The sequence below is a fragment of the Phocoena phocoena genome, chromosome 15, assembly GCF_963924675.1.
Source record: "Phocoena phocoena chromosome 15, mPhoPho1.1, whole genome shotgun sequence".
Taxonomy (NCBI): Eukaryota; Metazoa; Chordata; class Mammalia; order Artiodactyla; family Phocoenidae; genus Phocoena; species Phocoena phocoena.
In genome coordinates this window covers 86,375,979-86,391,662 of record NC_089233.1, presented here as the reverse complement: position 1 = coordinate 86,391,662, position 15,684 = coordinate 86,375,979, and the positions used below count along the sequence as shown (strand labels likewise).

Genomic DNA, 15,684 nt, shown 5'->3' with positions numbered 1-15,684 from the left:
CAGAGCACTGGCGCCCCGGGGCCGCGACTTCCGAGTCAGGGACTCGAACCCGCGGCACCTCCACCGCTCGCCCAGAGCCAGGCCTCGCGGCTTCTCCCGGCTCCCCCTTGGCCTCATCGGAACCCGCTCTAGGACCCAAGGGAGCCGCTCCCCCCCGCCCCGCGCTGGCCAATGGGCGGGCGTGACGGCGATGTATTTGCATACGGGTGCGCCCCGGCCAATGGGCGGCGGGCGAGGGCGCATGCGCGAGCTGGAGGGCGGTGGCGGGCGGGCGGCGGGCTCAGTCGGAGGATGGCCGCGGCTGCGGCGGGTGGTTCTTCGGGGCAGTCCCCCGGCCCCGCTGCCCGGGCCGCGCCGCAGGCGCTGCGGCGGCGAGGGGATTCGCGGCGCCGCCAGGCCGCGCTCTTCTTTCTCAACAACATCTCCCTGGACGGGCGGCCCCCGAGCCTGGGCCCGGGCGGCGAGAAGCCCCCGCCGCCGCCGCCGCCGCCGCCCACCGAGGCCCGCGAGCCGCCCGCGCCGCCGCCGCCACCGCCGCCGCCGCCGCCCGCGCCCCCCGCCGGCCTGCCCCTGCCCGGACCCGCGGGCCGGGCCTCGGCGCCCCAGGGCCTGCTCAGCCCCGCGCCCGCGCCCGCCGGCTTGGGCCTCGGCCTGAGCCTGGGTTTGGACGGGCAGCGCCAGAGGTGAGTGTGGCCCGGGTCACCTGGGGCCTGGGGGGCGGCGGGGTGGCCTGGGGCTGGGTCACCGCGGAGGTCGGGGTCACCTGGCGGAGTCACCCAGGGCTCAGGGTTGGAGGCAGTGGAGTCGCCCGGGCAAGGAGTTGAGGTGGCCTGGGGGCCTGACAGCCCGGGACACAGGGTCGGGGTGACCTGGGGGCCATCAGCACAGTGAGCAGGGTGGCAGGTGGCCCTGGGCTGGCTCAGCTCATAGGGTTGAGGTGACCTACAGAAGATCAGGGTAGGCTCGTGCCACAGGGTTTGAGTGACCTGTCAGCGTAGGACTTGGAGACCGGGAGGTGACCCTGATCCCCTGTGAGCCCCAGACACCAGTTGGGGTGTCCTGGGCCCTGTCAGTGAGGGACAGAGGGTTGGGGTGTCCTGCGCCTTGCCAGCCCCAGAAGGGAGTCTTGACTGGGCCCCACCATCCTAAGATGTCAGAGTCGGGAGTCATCTGCAAGCTGTCAACTCCCTGGACACGGATGTTAGGGTCTTCTCGGGCCCCGTGAGTCCCCAGACTTAAGGGTCATGGTCCCCTTAATTCTGCCACCCCTGAACACGGGGTCAGGGTCCTCTCAATCTTGTCAGTCCCCTGAACATGAGTCTGGGGTTCCCTCAGCCCTTAGCCCCCAGACACAGAGCCCTGTCAGCTCCAGACACACCCCCTCCCCAGCCCACTGTTACCAGTCCTGCTGACACAGGGACTCACAAACACCCCCTCTGGGTTCCCCTTCGTTCTCTAAACTGGGTGACGCCCTCCATGTGGGCCAGGGATCTTCCCTGTACTGTGACATCTAGCCCCAGAGTCTCCCACACCAGGCCAGACCTCCCAGCCCCCCACCCCACAGCTACTGGTCACGGGAGGCCCCCCATTACCCCTGCCTCCTTTGTCCACTCTGAGCTCAGGGCCCCTGGGCCTGTCACATCTCAGGTCGCAGGCACTTCCCCTGCCCTGATTTCATTTCTAGGAACGCCTCAGCCCATCTCAGGGCCACCCCCACCCCTGAGCTCTGCCCCTCTAGTCTGTGCCCCTGCCCCAAAGCCTGCTTTCCTCAGCCGGCAGACTCTCCAACGGAGTGGTCCTGTCTCCTGGCAGCCATCAGCCCGAGGACAGTCCTCCCTTCACACCAGGTCCCATTCGAGTCACTCCGACACGCCAGGGCAGAGTGGCAGGGACGTCCGCTGTGTGAGGCCTCGAGGGTCCCGCTCACCTACAGCCAGGCCTGCGCTGTGCCCTCCTCTCCCGGTCCCGCAGCCCTGTGTGTGGTGCTGGGCAGGCCGTGTCATTCAGCAAACAGTTCAGGCGCCCTGGTTGGGGGCCAGGCCCTCCCTGTGAACCCGACAGGCCAGCAGCCTGGCCCACGAAGCTGTTCGAATGGGAGGATGCAATGAAGCGCCTGTAACCAGGAGCCCTGCCTGGCGATGGGGCTTGATGGCGCTTGCGCTGCTTCTGAAGAGTTTGTGCAGGGGCCCAAGCTCTGGAGGACACAGAACAGGCTGAGACGTGGCACAAGTCAGGTGCCCTTCGGTGTTCCCGCTGCACCCTCCACGGTCCCTGTGTCCCTCCTCCCCTGGCCTGGCCTGTGCAAGGAGCCCTCTCCTGCCCCTCCCTCCCACTTGGCCTTCAAATCCCCGTTCAGATGTCGCAGGGCCGCACCTGCCCACCCAGACTCGGTCCCTCCTCGGTTTCTGCTGCCGAGCACAGGGCCCAGCCCTTGGGTCTGAGAGTCACTGACCCTGCCCTGACAGATGGCAGGCTCCTAGGGTGGGCACTGTCCGTTTCTCTTTGTGCTCCCTGGGCCCAGAGGCAGGGCCGCAGGCAGTCGCTGCTGAGTAGCAAAGGGGGCTGCCAGCTATAGGCTGTGGACTTCAAGGGTAAGTTGTTCTGGGGAATGGAGAGAATCCTGAGGGTCTTTTCTCAAAGTCTGTGTCGTGAGTGTGGTGGTCTGACCCAGGCTTTGGGGACAGACCTGGTTGGAATTCCAGCTCCACCTCTCAGGAGCTCTGTGACTCAGAGCAGGTGGCACCGCCTCTCTGAGCCTCGGTTTGCTTCTCTGTGAGATGGGTTTGTGTTAGGCACTACCTGCCGGAGGGGCTGTTGTGAGGTCTGCTGGGTGGCCAGGGCTCAGCGAGGGTGGCGGTGGCCCGGCCCGGGGAGTGAGGACTTGTGTTACGTCCCGGTTGCCCAGGGTGTGCTCACAGCTCAGCCCACGGTGGGGCGTTTGTGTTTCGTGCTCAGGGCACAGTCTGGTGCGGCTGTTGCTGCCGAGCCAGTGAGTGACTCTCCAGGATCCTTACCTTCCTCCCTAGAGCTTTGCTTTCATTTCGACACCACGGTCACCTAGCGCTTACCCAGTTTCTGGGCTTCTCCGGATGGGTCAGACACAGGCTTGCAGGTCCTCTTCCTGCCCCACCAGACCGCTGCGCCCTCCTCTGTCATGTCGGCCCTCCTCTCTCCAGGGGGGGCTTGGAGGCTTCAGGCAGCAGCAGGGTTTCCTCTCACAGTCCTGGAAGTTACAGCCTGAGTCGGGGCGTGGGCAGGGCCTTGCTCCTGGGAGGGCTCGGGGGTAAGGTTCCCCCAGATGTCCTGGGCTTGTGGCCACAACCCTGCAGTCTCTGACTCCGTCCTCACACAGCTTCTCCTTGGTGTCTCTGTCTTCACCTGGCGTCTCTCTCTGCTTGTAAGGACACCCTGACCCAGCTGGTCATCGGGTCAGGGCCCAGCCTAACGGCTTCACCTTAACTTGGTCACACCTGTGAAGACCCTATTGCAGCTGTGCTCGTAGTCACAGGTGACAGGGGTGAGGACTTCGCATATTTTGGGGACATTGTTCAACCCCCAGCAGTCGTCATTAGTCGTTAGTCCAGGGCACTAACACGGGGGAAGGTGAGCCGGGGGCGTGGCCGGGTTAGCTGGGAGCAGAAACCCTTGCGATTCTGAAGCGCTTGCTCAGGGTTGGCTCCGAGGAAGGGCCTGGGATTTGAGCTGCCGTCTTAGCCAGGAGCCGCCTAGCGCTCTGGAGGCTGCCGAGCGTCTGTCCAAATTAATGCAATTTCGGTGGAGTGTCTGGCAGTCTGTTCACATCACTGATTTGGGGGTTTCTTGCTCTCCAGCTGGAAAACGGCTGGAGGTGGTCACCGAGGTTGGAGCCTAGAGGGGGTCCAGAGGCCTTGCTGAGATGGAGGCCGGCCCAGGACCACATGTGGGTCCTGTCACCCGGGGAAGCTGGCAGGGACTTGGTGAGACAGGGTACCTAGGGCGACCCACTCACTCAACAAGGATGCACGACGGCCTGTGATATGCCAGGCCCCGTGCTCAGGCCCGGGTGAAGTGGTGGGCCGGCCGGACAGGACCCCTGCCCGCACTCTCCTGGCAGGGGAGGGTTCAGTGTCGTCGTGCTGGCCCCCGTCAGCAGCCTGCGTGTTCTCAGACCGGCTGAGCCCACGCACAGCAGCCCCTGCACGTGGCCCCTGGCTCGGACTGAGTGGCCTCCCAACTAGGCAGGAGCCCTTCTCTTCTCAGCTGGGCCGTTTTTTCAGTTACAAAGTGAAGGAGTTTATCAGACAGTGGAAACAACGTCTAAAAAGTGGCGATTTCTCTTCCTGCCTGTCTCGGGGAAGGCGAGTATGGGTCACCGGTTTGTAAAGGGGCAGCTGTGAAAGTGAGCCAGTGGGGTGGTCGCCTGTGCCATCTTGACAGCCTCCCCTGTGCCCCCGACCCCATCTTCCCTACAGAGTCCAGCGCAGGCGGCCTCGGGCCAGTCGCCGCCATGTGGGGGACACCATCCCGTGTGCCTTGGACGGCTTAGCCGCGAGGGCCTCCTGGCTCCCTGGGACTTGCATTTGCCCAGACGTCGGGGAGTGGGAGAGTGTTAGCTGAGGTGGCAGGAGCCCAGACTTTGTTCTTTGTAGTTTGTTTGTAGCACTTTTTAAACAGAGGAGTAGCGGGCGTACAGGGAGAGGCGCGCACATCCTGACCACCGACCAGCAGGACCCGGGGCGCGGCACCGCCTGTCCCCGCTCAGGTCCTCAGCCAGGCCCTGCACACACCGCTTCCAGGGGCCTGCTCCCAATGGGGTCCACGGCGGGATTGCTCCCAGTGGGGGTCGTTTTGGGTAGAGCTGCTGGAACGTTCCTGTCGTGCCTACAGGCCCGGGCCGGCATGTGGTCAGCGTTGGGATTCTGAGCCGTTTCCAGAGCGGCGAGTGCTTAGGGGTGTCGTCCTCCCAGGGCCACGTGGGAGACCGTGGAGGTCCCGCCTCGGGACTCCTGAGAGGCTGCCTCCTTGGTCGACCGGCTAGCAGTGGGTTTGGAAAGGGCGCCGCCTACGGAAGGGGCCGGGCGCCAGTCCCCGTCCTGGGACGAGTGAGCCCGCGGCTGCCTGGCGGCCCCCGGAGGGTCCCCATCCCAGCGGGGCTCTCAGCCTCCCTCGGGCCGCGGGGCCAGCTCCTCTGGGGTGGGAGGTGGGTAGTGGGGGGCTCGAAAGCAACAGCCCCTCACTTGGCCAGCCTGGTCTGTGCTCAGAATTCAGGGTACCCTCGTCAGCGTCGTCCCTGTCTCTGGACCCAAACCCAAATAGCATCACGCGGACACAGGCCGAGTTCAGGAAAGGAGCCCTGAGAGCACGGAGCAGCCTTGATTCCAGCTCCCCCAGCGCGGTCAGGAGGGCGGCACGGGGGCAGGTGGCAGAATCCAGGGGCAGAGGCAGCGCCGGGGGGCAGGGCGCAGCTCCCAGCCCCTAACTCCCGCCAGCTCTGTGCCTCAGTTTTACCACCTGTGCGCTGAGGGCTGTGAGGATGGAGTTTACGTATAAAATGCTTACAGAGAAGAAAATGTAGAAGAAACCCACAAAGACAGAGATGCACGAAACCAGCTGGGGTCAGGTGTTGACGCTCAGTGGGATGAGAGCGGTCTCCTGGAGCGCGCTGGGCCAGAGCTCAGGCAGCCCGGGAGCGTGGGTGCTGACTGTGCCCCCGGGCTGGCCCCCAAGGGCCCATGGCTGCCTCCGTGGAGACTGCCGCTGGCCTCTGGGCCCTGTAAGCGAGGTCCCAGGCGTGCAGGAGCCATCGGGCCTCACCTGGGAAATTACCTGAGGAAGCAAGCCTGAGAAAGCCACGCGGGACTGCTGCCCGGGACCTCTGAGCCCAGCCCCGCGGGGCAGGACACGCACACCTGTCTGGGGCGTTCCCGTCTCCACCAGGCCGGCTTCGCTTCCCGGCACGGGTCCTGCACGTCCACCTGCAGTGGGGCGCCCTCTCAGGGCAGGGCCTGCCTCATCGCCCACCGTGGGGCCGGTGCTCACCAGCCCCTACCCCAGGCCTCCTTGGTTGCTGGGTGTCTGCCTGACGTGCCCCTCCTGCTGCCCCCTACCCACCTAGCCTGACCCGGGAGAGATGTCCTGACCGTGCCAGGCGTCGTCTGGACGCCAGGGGTCCTGCCACGGGGAGGGTCCCGTGAGATGCTGCAAGAAAGGCGGCATCAGGGCAGGCTGCAGCTTCCGGGAGCGGCTCAGCAGCGAGGCTCAGCCTCTTAGGAAATGGCTGCTGTTGACACTTGGGCCTGGGCACCTGCCCAGCCCAGGCTGAGTGTGAGACCCGTGTTCCTCCATCTCGTAAACCACGGTGACCTGAGCCCCAGGAGGAGTGGGGCAGCAGAGCCCGGCTTCTTGGCTTTGTCCTGAGCGGTCCCTGCTGGTGGCCTTGGTGGCAAGAACCTGGGTGTGTGACCTTGACCTGAGGGTGCAGCCTGCGCAGGGTTTCTGGGCCCAGTGCCAGGTGGGAGGCTGCCTTCCCGAGCTCCCTGTGTGCTGGGTGCTGGTAAGGCCCCCTCCTGGGATGGTTTTAAACCAGACCAAACACCCGGCTTGTCTCTGGGACAACCCCAGCACGGTGAGCACCTCAGAGGGCTGGGGGCAGCCCCCTGGGGTCAGCACCTCATCGGGCAGCCGGTCTTTGGTTCCCTTTTGTGGTCACCGGCACACACTCCTCCCTGACCACCCAGCACGTCTGGGGGTCTCTGGCCTTCAGCCTCAGCCCTGACCTAAGGCCATTTGTGTCCCCTCCCAAGGAGTCACTGAGGCCATCTCCCCAGCCCAGGGGGCCTCCTGACCACGCAGCCACACGTCTGGGTTCAGACTCCCCTCTGTGTGGGTCTAATAGAAGCGCTTTCCTCCCTGTCCCTGGGCAGGGCTTTGCTCTGGGAAGAGTTCTGGCCGCCAGGCCTGGACGATGCTGAGGCGGGGCTGCGGGTTGTTGCGTTTCTGGCTCCTTTATGCTCCCAGGGGTGAGCTGAGAGGCAGGAGGCAAGGGCGGGGGAGCTCCGCAAGCTCAGCACGCCCACTGGCCCACTGTGCTTCCGGCGACAGGCCCAAGCAGACACCTCCCTGACGTGCATACCAGGACTGCTGCTGCCCTGGGGAGGGGGAGGGCCACGCGTGAACTGAGCCTCAAGTCAAGGGGGACGTAGCCACGGGAAGATCTGGAGAAAGAAGGTTCCAGACCGAGGGAACAGCCCCTGCCAGGGCCCTGAGCCCGGGGGCGGGGGCTGGTGCAGGGAAGGCGGCCCAGCCGAGGGGGAGAGGCTTCTAGGTGTCCTGGGCCGGGGCAGCGCTACACGCTGAGGTGGGCGGGAGAGGGTTGGCAGGACGTGTGTTTGTCACGGTGGCAGAGCCACCGCGGGACCCTGTCCAGCCCCACCATGCCCCCTGAGGGCCTGAGAAGCAGGCTGGGCCTCTGGGAGGAGGGCGCATGAGGCAGCCTCTGGACAGTACCCTGAGGCCCTGCCGTGTCCTCTTTACAGAAGGCGCATAGGCTCCCAGCGCTGCTCGCTCGAGTTTCTGGAAGACACGGTGGGATGTGCCTCGGTCCAAAGGTAAGGAGCCCCGCCTGCCGCTTGCACCCCCGTCCTTTCTCCTGGGGCCAGAGGGGCTCCCAGGAGGGGAGGAGTGACCTCCTTTTCACCTGCAGAACCAAACATACATCTGGATCCCCAAGACACAAAGGCCTGAAGAAGACACACTTCATCAAGAATATGAGGCAGTACGACACCAAGAACAGCAGGTGTCAGCGTGTGCCAGCCCAGCCCCAGCCCCGTGGCTGCCCACCGGGTCCTCCCTCGTGCCTGCTGGGATCCGGGGTCCTGCCCTTGTCAGCAACCATTCCTTCCTTCAGCACGCTAAGGAATTGCTCGCCCACACGGCCCAGCCCATGTCCCTTCGGAAGTGGACCCTCTCCCCATCCCACCCTCTTCCCTCCGTATTCACCAAACGCTGGGGTCCTCAGCACGTCTGGGCAAGGAGCCACCCGGCCACCGCAGCCTTGAGTAGAAGTCTAAAACACAGGGATGCTGGAAACACAGTGGGAACAGGCAGAGTGGTGGGCTGTGTCTGGGGGAGAAGGGAACACAGAGGGCATCTGGCTTCCCTGAACAGGGCTGCAGAGTGATAGCCAGTGCCCAGCACAGCCCTCCAAGGCCCTACATCTGTAGAAGCCCCGTCCCTCATGCCCCGTGTCCCTCACGCTCTGCCCTCCTGGCCTTGAGGCCATCGTCCTGACCCAAAGCGTCTCCAGACCGTTCCCCTTCCTGCTGGAGGCCGTGCCCAGGCACCTACCAGGCAGCTCTGGTCGGGCAGTGCTGCGTCTTCCCTGCGGTGACTGTAGCTCGGACAGTCCTGGAACCCCAGCGTGGTCCCCAGCATGACGGGCTTGGCCCAGGAGCAGGCCCCCGGCAGACTGAGCGCCGGGCTAGCTTCAGTGGACCCTTGGTGCCCAGGGTCCCAGCCAGGGAAGGGGGTCTTCCACCGTCGTCCTCCCTGCTGAATTGGGGCCGGGCTGGGCAGAGCCATGTCCAGAGGAAGGAAAGGCCATCCTCCCTGCTGTGCGCCCCACGCAGCGGCCCCTCTCGGGCCACTTTGTCTCGGAACATGGAACTGGTCGCTTTCTGATGCCGTGAGGCTCCTGCCCTGCTGGGATGCCCGAGGATGGGCTTCCCCGACCAGCAGACACCAGCCCCGATCTGCCTCTGGTGTCTCTCGTATGAACCGCCATCCCGGGCGTCCCCCGATGCCTGGGGCAGTTCCCATCTGAGTCTAGGCAGGAAGGGAAACGCCTGCCGCCCTGCCCTGACCCCGTCCTTCCCACAGGATCGTGCTCATCTGCGCCAAGCGGTCCCTGTGTGCGGCCTTCTCGGTCCTGCCCTATGGAGAAGGCCTGCGTGTCAGGTGAGCTGCTGGTCCCCACCGGCCGGGGGCTCCTCACCGTCTCAGCCTCACACGGGGCCAGCAGACCAGCTTCTGCCGAAGCTGCTTGAGAGCTCGAAGGCCGTTTGGGTCCTGGTCCTCGGGGAGGGGTGCGTCCGCACCATTATCCCGTTTGAGCTGCTAAACGTCGGTGCCTGGGATGTTCCTCCTGGCAGGATACTGCTGTGTATCCCGTGACCAGTCCAGGCAGCTGTGCCCAGCGTATAGCCCCAGGAAGAGGGAGATGGCTGTCAGGGTGGGGGCGCAGCGGGACCTGCGTGCCCGAGGGTGTGGCTGCAGGTGGAGGGCGCACCCCTGAGAAGTGACTTGAGGTGAAGCCGAGGCCGGCCCACCACCAGGGAGATTGAACAGGAAGGGCCTGGGACCAGGAAGGAGCTGAGACAGAGATGGCTCTCATAGCGGGAGTCCTCGTGACCCCTGCTGAGGCTGCTACAGGGCCTCGAGGGTGTGGAGGTGGGGCGCTGTGGGCCCCTGGGGCTCAGCTCCCGCCTGCGCAAGGTCGGGGGCAGGGCCAGCAGTTCTGTCCCGTCCCGTGTGTTGCAGTGACCTGAGGGTGGACAGCCAGAAGCAGAGGCATCCGTCCGGCGGCGTTTCCGTGTCTTCCGAGATGGTTTTCCAGTTGGAAGGCGTCGAGCTGGGGGCGGATGGAAAGGTAGGAGCAGACACCCAAACAGGCCGGTCGCCTTGTGGGGGCCTGGTGACGATGGGAGGTCGGGGCCCCCGAGGCAGGGAGGAGCTCCGGCTGCAGATCCCAGATGAGGGGCGGGGCGTTCTGGAACCTGCAAGCGGGGAGCAGCGTCAGCCCTGGGCGGCGGGAGCTGCAGCGGTCAGGAGGGACCTGGCTGGACCTCTGGTCCTGGACGGGGCAGCGGGGCTAAGCCCGATGCACTGCCTGCCAGGTTGTGTCTTACGCCAAGTTCCTGTACCCCACCAACGCCCTGGTCACGCTCAAGCCGGACAGCCACGGCCCGCCACCTCAGCCCCGGCCCAGTGCCCCCCGCGCTCTGCTGGGGCCCAGATGCAAACCCATCCCGCCCAGGGCAGCGCCAGCTGGCTCGGAACTAGGTAGCCCAAGGGCCCTGACCGGGAGCAGGGCAGGTGGCCCGGTGCATCCCATCCAAGCCCACAGTCCTCAGCCCAAGCCTGGGGAGCGGGTCCGCCGCAGCCTCTTAGGAGGGGGGCCCCCAGAGCGCACGCCCTGTGCTGCCCCTGAGCCCAGCCGCAGAGAACCTGCACCCACCGATGGCTCTGGGCGGGGGCCCCTCCTCATCAGGACGTCCTCCCCGACCCCGGCCCCCGAGGAGGGGGACCACACCTGGAGCCCCTGACCCCGCTCTCGTCCCACGATGACGCCCTCAGCACAGCTGCTGCCTGGCACTAGGCTGGGGTTGGCCAAGCCACTCACCAGGGCTTGTGGTGGGTCAGGGCTGCCCTCTGCTCGCAGGGGCCGACACGGGGGATGCCCTGGAGTACAACCCCGACCTCCTGGATGACCCTCAGTGGCCCTGCGGCAAGCACAAGCGCGTCCTCATCTTCGCGTCCTACATGGTAGGGGCGCCGCCCAGGGCTGGGCTGTGGGCCGGCACCAGGGGTGGGGGCAGCTATGCGCCCTGGGCCCAGCCTCACCCACGTCTTGGCACTGTTCTCGCGGGCCTGGGGCCTCACGGTTGCAGGCCCAGGTGGCGTGCAGACGCCCCTGGGGCTGCATGGGGACGGTCCTTATCTGTCGCAGACCACAGTGATAGAGTACGTGAAGCCCTCCGACCTCAAGAAGGACATGAACGAGACCTTCCGGGAGAAGTTCCCGCACATCAAGCTGACGCTGAGCAAAATCAGGAGGTGAGGAGGGCCGAGGGGGCATCCTCAAGCCCGCTGCCCAACAGGGCCTTTTGCACGCTGCCGCCAGGCCGGGTCTACATAGATTCCTGAGCTTGAGAAAGGGACGCGCCCCTCCTCAGCCCCTTTCCGCCATCCAGCCAGGCCAGTGCCAGCAGCTCCCCTGCTGCCTCCTTGGTCAGGTGCCCTCGGTGCTTCTCATACCTGCCCACACCTGCAGGGCTCCTCCTCACTGGTGCCCACAGCCCCTGAGCCGGGCCCTGTGACCGTCCCCACTTGATAGATGACGAGGTTGAGGCCCCACAGCCAGAGGTCCAGACTCTGCCTCAGCACGGCCGCACCTCAGGGCCTTTGCACTGACCTTCCCTCCCCACACGGCCCCCTCACTGCCACAGGAGCACGGGAATCTGTCCTCCGGGGGGTCCCCTTGAGGACAGTTGGGTGCCGCGGGCCCAGCCGAGGGCCAAGTGGAGACCAAGACCAGCCTGCTGCCCGCCCACCAAGACGTGGGCCCTAGCGCCGGGCCACAGCCTCTGGGAGGAAATGGCGCTTTTCTGGTGGCCCAAAGGCACACCCCTCCAGCAGGGATGTGGGCGCTTCCTGACCCCAAAGCCCTTGGCTCCCGTGTAAACCCGCAGTTTGAAACGCGAGATGTGGAACCTGTCTGAGGAGTGCGGTCTGGAGCCCGTGACGGTGTCCATGGCCTATGTGTACTTCGAGAAGCTGGTCCTGCAGGGCAAGGTCAACAAGCAGAACCGCAAGCTGTGCGCGGGCGCCTGCGTGCTGCTGGCCGCCAAGATCAGCAGCGACCTCCGCAAGAACGACGTGAAGCAGCTCATCGATGTGAGTATGCACGTCCCTATCCCCCCGGCTCCCGGCTGCGGGAGGCGGGACCACCCCCCACGCCCAGACCCAGCCACCTGGCCGGGAACCGGAGGAGGGGCCGCAGCTCAACCCCTCTCTCTTCTTCAACACAGAAGTTAGAAGAAAAGTTTCGGTTCAACAGACGGGATCTGATTGGGTTTGAGTTCACGGTGCTCGTGGCCCTGGAACTTGCTCTCTACCTTCCCGAGAACCAGGTGTTACCTCATTACCGACGCCTCACGCAGCAGTTCTAGCGTGGCCCGGCCCCTGTGGGCGCTCCTGGCACGTCGTGGGCCGGCGGGTGCATTTCCAGGCACTGGGTGTGGACGCGCGGCCCTCGCCAGCTGGTGCCACCGCTCCCCCACGCCCTGGCTTCCCTGGAGGGACATGGCTTCCATTCCAAAGCACACCACACCACAGCGGTATTTCGGAGAGCCCTGCTGCGTTACTCCGTGAACAAAATGTGGGGCTTTGTTGTTTCTTTTTTTCCTGTGCCTGGTCTGGTACCAGGACTTAATGCGCCGTGGTGGATCCTGACTTCACAGCTTTTCTCCTCTTCGCATCACCCAGCCTTCTGCTACCATCGTAGCCACTGCACTAGTGTCTCATGGAGATCTGGGTCTCCAGACCTCACTGCACGCGCTGGATTGCCAGCGTTAACCTGTTGGGCATTCATCTCAGCTGTTCGGGGTTTTCGGACGTGGAGAGCGCACTGTGGAATCCCCACTCCCCCCCTCGGCCCGGCTCCTTCCCAGCCCAGCACAGCCCCCTTGGGGGGTGTGCACCCACCTACCCACATCCACACACACAGCTCTGGCGTCAGCCTAAGCCAAGGATAGCAGACCCCTGGTTGGTTTTAGTCTCATTTTTTTACTCTCAGACTTCTGTTCTTCCAAGGTCACATCACTGTGAAGTCCCGACGCCCTGTTGGGGGTCACACACCCCAGCAGGCCTCTGGGCACAGAACTAGCCCACCCCACGCAAGGATCCGTTTCACCGGGAAGACCCCCCCTTGCCCACGACACTGGGGACCTTCAGGATGACTGGATTGCTGGCTCTTGATCTTCCTACGCAATGTTGTGGAGAAACCGTGTTTACTGTCATGTAGGATTTGGTTCTTTGGGTCTTTTTTCCTGAGGGAACAGAAACTGGTTAAACGGCGTGTGCTGAAGTTGTGACTTGAACCACACCTGAGCCTCCAGCGGGGAGGAGACTGACCACTTCACAGCCCTGCCTCCCTGCAAGGGTCGGGCCAGCGTTCTTCCTCCCGGCAGGAAGTGGGAGCCGCCTGGGCTGGAGGAGCCGCCACACCAAGCCAACCCCAAAGGCCGGTCGTTGTCCTGGGCAGGTGTGTGCCCGGCACGCCAGCTTCTCTACGCTACACGTGGCCCAGTTCATCCACTTGCTGCCCCACCAGAAACACTGAAGACCGTGGGCTGGAGCTTCTCCTTCACGGGTCAGCTGCTCTCAGAAAGGACCGTGTTGGCTGGGCCATTAAGCTCCTTCCCTACTGCTGTCCCATAAGCCTGTCACTGGAGGGGCTCCGGGACAGTCCCACCCTGCATCCTACGCGTGTGCACTGGTGCTTTTGCAGAACAGAGGCCAGCCCTCATCAGAGCGCTCAACCACCAGCAACTTGAGACCCTAGCAGGGGTGCAGGACGGCGGCTCCCGCCCTGTTGGCTGCTGTTCCTGCTTCCTCAGTCAGTCGCTTGGGCTAAGGGAGGAGAGGGGGACAACTGCAGAATGGAGCGTGAAGCCCGAGTCTGTATTCTGACCTTATTTATTGAGGAGTGCCTCTTCCCCATCTTCCCCAAGATGGCTCCCAAACCTGACGTGCACCAAGGAGGGTTTGAAGGATGAAGCTGCTAGGCCCCAGGCAACTCTTCTGCAAGGTGACCTGTCCAGCCAACACAGCGTCTCAAGGACACTCCTGTTACAAGCACTGCAGGGGACCGACTTACAAAATGTATGTCCTGGTTTACAATTCAGCCTTGAGGAACACATCTTCCTGGAAATGTCTATACAGATGTTAGAATGGCTGATACAGTAACTTTACCTGTTCATGTAGTGAGAATGTCATTCACCAAACCCGTCTGTAACCTTCCCTTTAGTGCATTGCGTCCTTTTTAATGTCAGCAGCTGCCACTGTGTGGTACTCAAATGAAGCCAGTATTTAAGGCATTAAACTCCAGCCTAAAATGTCACCGCCTAGAACCAGCCCAGACATCTGTATCCAAGGGCCTGGGGCCACGCCCTCAGTGCCTAGGAGGCGCTGTGGACTTAAATGAGCGCTTAAGTGGCCACGCGACCTCACTGTCTAGTCAAGTGTCATGGATCTGTTTGCAAAAAGTAATGTATTTGTGCTTTAAGTAAAATTTGGTTTTGCAACGTATCATAGGCTGCCCTTCAGCCAGCCGGCCCCTTCCAATCACAGCAAAACGCCAGCCCAGACCCTCCAGAGCACAGAGGAGCCCTCCCTCTCCCCCCCCACCCAAAGCACAGAAGTGAAACAACAGATAGGTTTTCACTCTTTATTTATAACACACGTTCCACATCCAGGATCCTCTCCAGTCAGAAGTTCCTGGAACAAAAGAAGAACTTTAAAACCTGGTCTCCAAAGACATCCTGGGCCTCTGTGCCCAAACCCCAGTCCTCTTACTTTGAGACAATGCCGTCAGCCTTGGCCAGTCGGAGAATGGAGTCATCTGACTCGCCCTAGGGGAGAACGCACATTGGGACCAGGCGCCCTGCTGGCCAGAGGTCTAGCCACACTGCCGTCCAAACCGACCAAGGGTAGACACGCTAACATCAGGCAGACCCCTGACGGTACAGGGGTCCGACCCCTGGGGCTGGAAGGAGCTGTGATAACTGGGACGCTCCAAGGTCGTGGCCTGCCTGTCTTCTCAGGGTGGGCCCCGAGCACCCTTTTCCACCCCCAGGAAGGGGCTGGCAGCCAGCCCAGTCCAGTGCGGCACGCTGCAGTCTCTTCTGCCAACGAACCTGCTCAGGGTGGGAGCAGGGAGGGAGATGCCACTCCGGCTCAAAGGCCCGCTGAGCGAGGCCGGGGAACACTCACCATCCTGCGAATGGCCCCGCAGATGGCGTAGGTTTTAAACTGGCCGTTGAACCTGCCTGTCACCTTGTCAACCTATGAATCGAGAATGAGGGTCACAGAGGTGCACCCAAACGCCTTCGGGTCTAAACCTGGGGTTTGGGAATCGACGTGAGGCCCGCCCAGACCTCGCCCCTCCCCAGGGGACAAGCCGTCCCGCCGCCCGGCTCACCTCGGCCACGTTCATCTGGATGGACGCGTGGTCCTTGGCGCCTATGATGCGGTTGCTGGCAGAGCTGCGGGGGGAGCGCAGTGAGCGGCGACGGGGCTTGGCGAGCGAGGGGCAGGGAGAGGGCTCGGCGGCCGGTAGCGGCGGCGGGGGATGCAGGGACCGGGGCGGAGGATGCTCACCATTTCCGCGGCACGTACAGGTCCACGAACTCGCCGGCGTCGTTCTGCATGTTGAGGGAGCGTCTGTGGAGCCCCCCGCAGCGCCGTGAGGACGGGCCGTGTCCGCGCGCTCCGGTCCGTCCCCGCCCCGCACCGACCCGGGCTCCGGGCCGCCACCCCGCCCAGGCCCCGACCCACGCACGCGAGTCCGTCCCCGCCCCGCCCCGCCCCAGGCCCCCGCGCCGCCACCCAGCCCGGGGCCCGGCCCCGACCCCGACCGCGGCCGCGAGACCTACCTGGTGGCACCACAACGAGCGCGAGTGCAGAGAGGAAGGGCCTTCTCCCCCGGCAGTGCTATTAGCGGGTGGGGCGGGGCCTTGGCGAGTACTTCCGGGTCCCGCACGCCCCCGCGACTCTACGCAGAGAGCAAGGCCGGCCGCTCTGACGCACTTCTGCTTCCGGCGGGTGAGAGCCTCCTGACGTCTGGCGACCGCAAGGGGGCCGAGGCCGCGCCTCGAGGGCGAGTCGCCGTGCTGGGCGGGTGGCCGGCGCGGACTCGCGAGGGCG

General features: G+C 64.4%; 2 protein-coding genes across 2 annotated transcripts; one reads left to right on the top strand and one right to left on the bottom strand.

The window, feature by feature from the left end:
• Positions 1-291: 291 nt before the first annotated feature.
• On the top strand, positions 292-11,927 carry CABLES2 (Cdk5 and Abl enzyme substrate 2). Its single transcript, XM_065892893.1, has 10 exons — positions 292-683; positions 7,515-7,586; positions 7,682-7,774; positions 8,857-8,934; positions 9,517-9,625; positions 9,873-10,038; positions 10,418-10,521; positions 10,706-10,812; positions 11,448-11,652; positions 11,787-11,927. Exons 1-10 carry the CDS (start codon positions 292-294, stop codon positions 11,925-11,927), a joined length of 1,467 nt encoding a protein of 488 aa, XP_065748965.1.
• Positions 11,928-14,330: 2,403 nt separating this feature from the next.
• Positions 14,331-15,188, bottom strand: RPS21 (ribosomal protein S21). The gene is made up of 4 exons (XM_065893383.1): positions 15,139-15,188; positions 14,960-15,023; positions 14,752-14,823; positions 14,331-14,390 (listed from the first exon to the last, which is right to left on the bottom strand). Exons 1-4 carry the CDS (start codon positions 15,186-15,188, stop codon positions 14,331-14,333), a joined length of 246 nt encoding a protein of 81 aa, XP_065749455.1.
• Between the last annotated feature and the right edge of the window lie 496 nt (positions 15,189-15,684).

What these genes read in the sequence shown, in the direction of transcription:
- RPS21 (XM_065893383.1), bottom strand. Translation starts at nt 15,188, where the DNA reads ATGCAGAACGACGCCGGCGAGTTCGTGGACCTGTACGTGCCGCGGAAA. An exon ending in CTGTACGTGCCGCGGAAATG is followed by an intron (nt 15,024 to 15,138) that starts GTGAGCATCCTC and finishes CTCCCCCCGCAG; the next exon opens with CTCTGCCAGCAACCGCATCA. An exon ending in GCGGGGCCATTCGCAGGATG is followed by an intron (nt 14,391 to 14,751) that starts GTGAGTGTTCCC and finishes GTTCTCCCCTAG; the next exon opens with GGCGAGTCAGATGACTCCAT.
- CABLES2 (XM_065892893.1), top strand. Translation starts at nt 292, where the DNA reads ATGGCCGCGGCTGCGGCGGGTGGTTCTTCGGGGCAGTCCCCCGGCCCC. An exon ending in TTGGACGGGCAGCGCCAGAG is followed by an intron (nt 684 to 7,514) that starts GTGAGTGTGGCC and finishes TCCTCTTTACAG; the next exon opens with AAGGCGCATAGGCTCCCAGC. An exon ending in GCCAGCTGGCTCGGAACTAG is followed by an intron (nt 10,039 to 10,417) that starts GTAGCCCAAGGG and finishes CTCTGCTCGCAG; the next exon opens with GGGCCGACACGGGGGATGCC.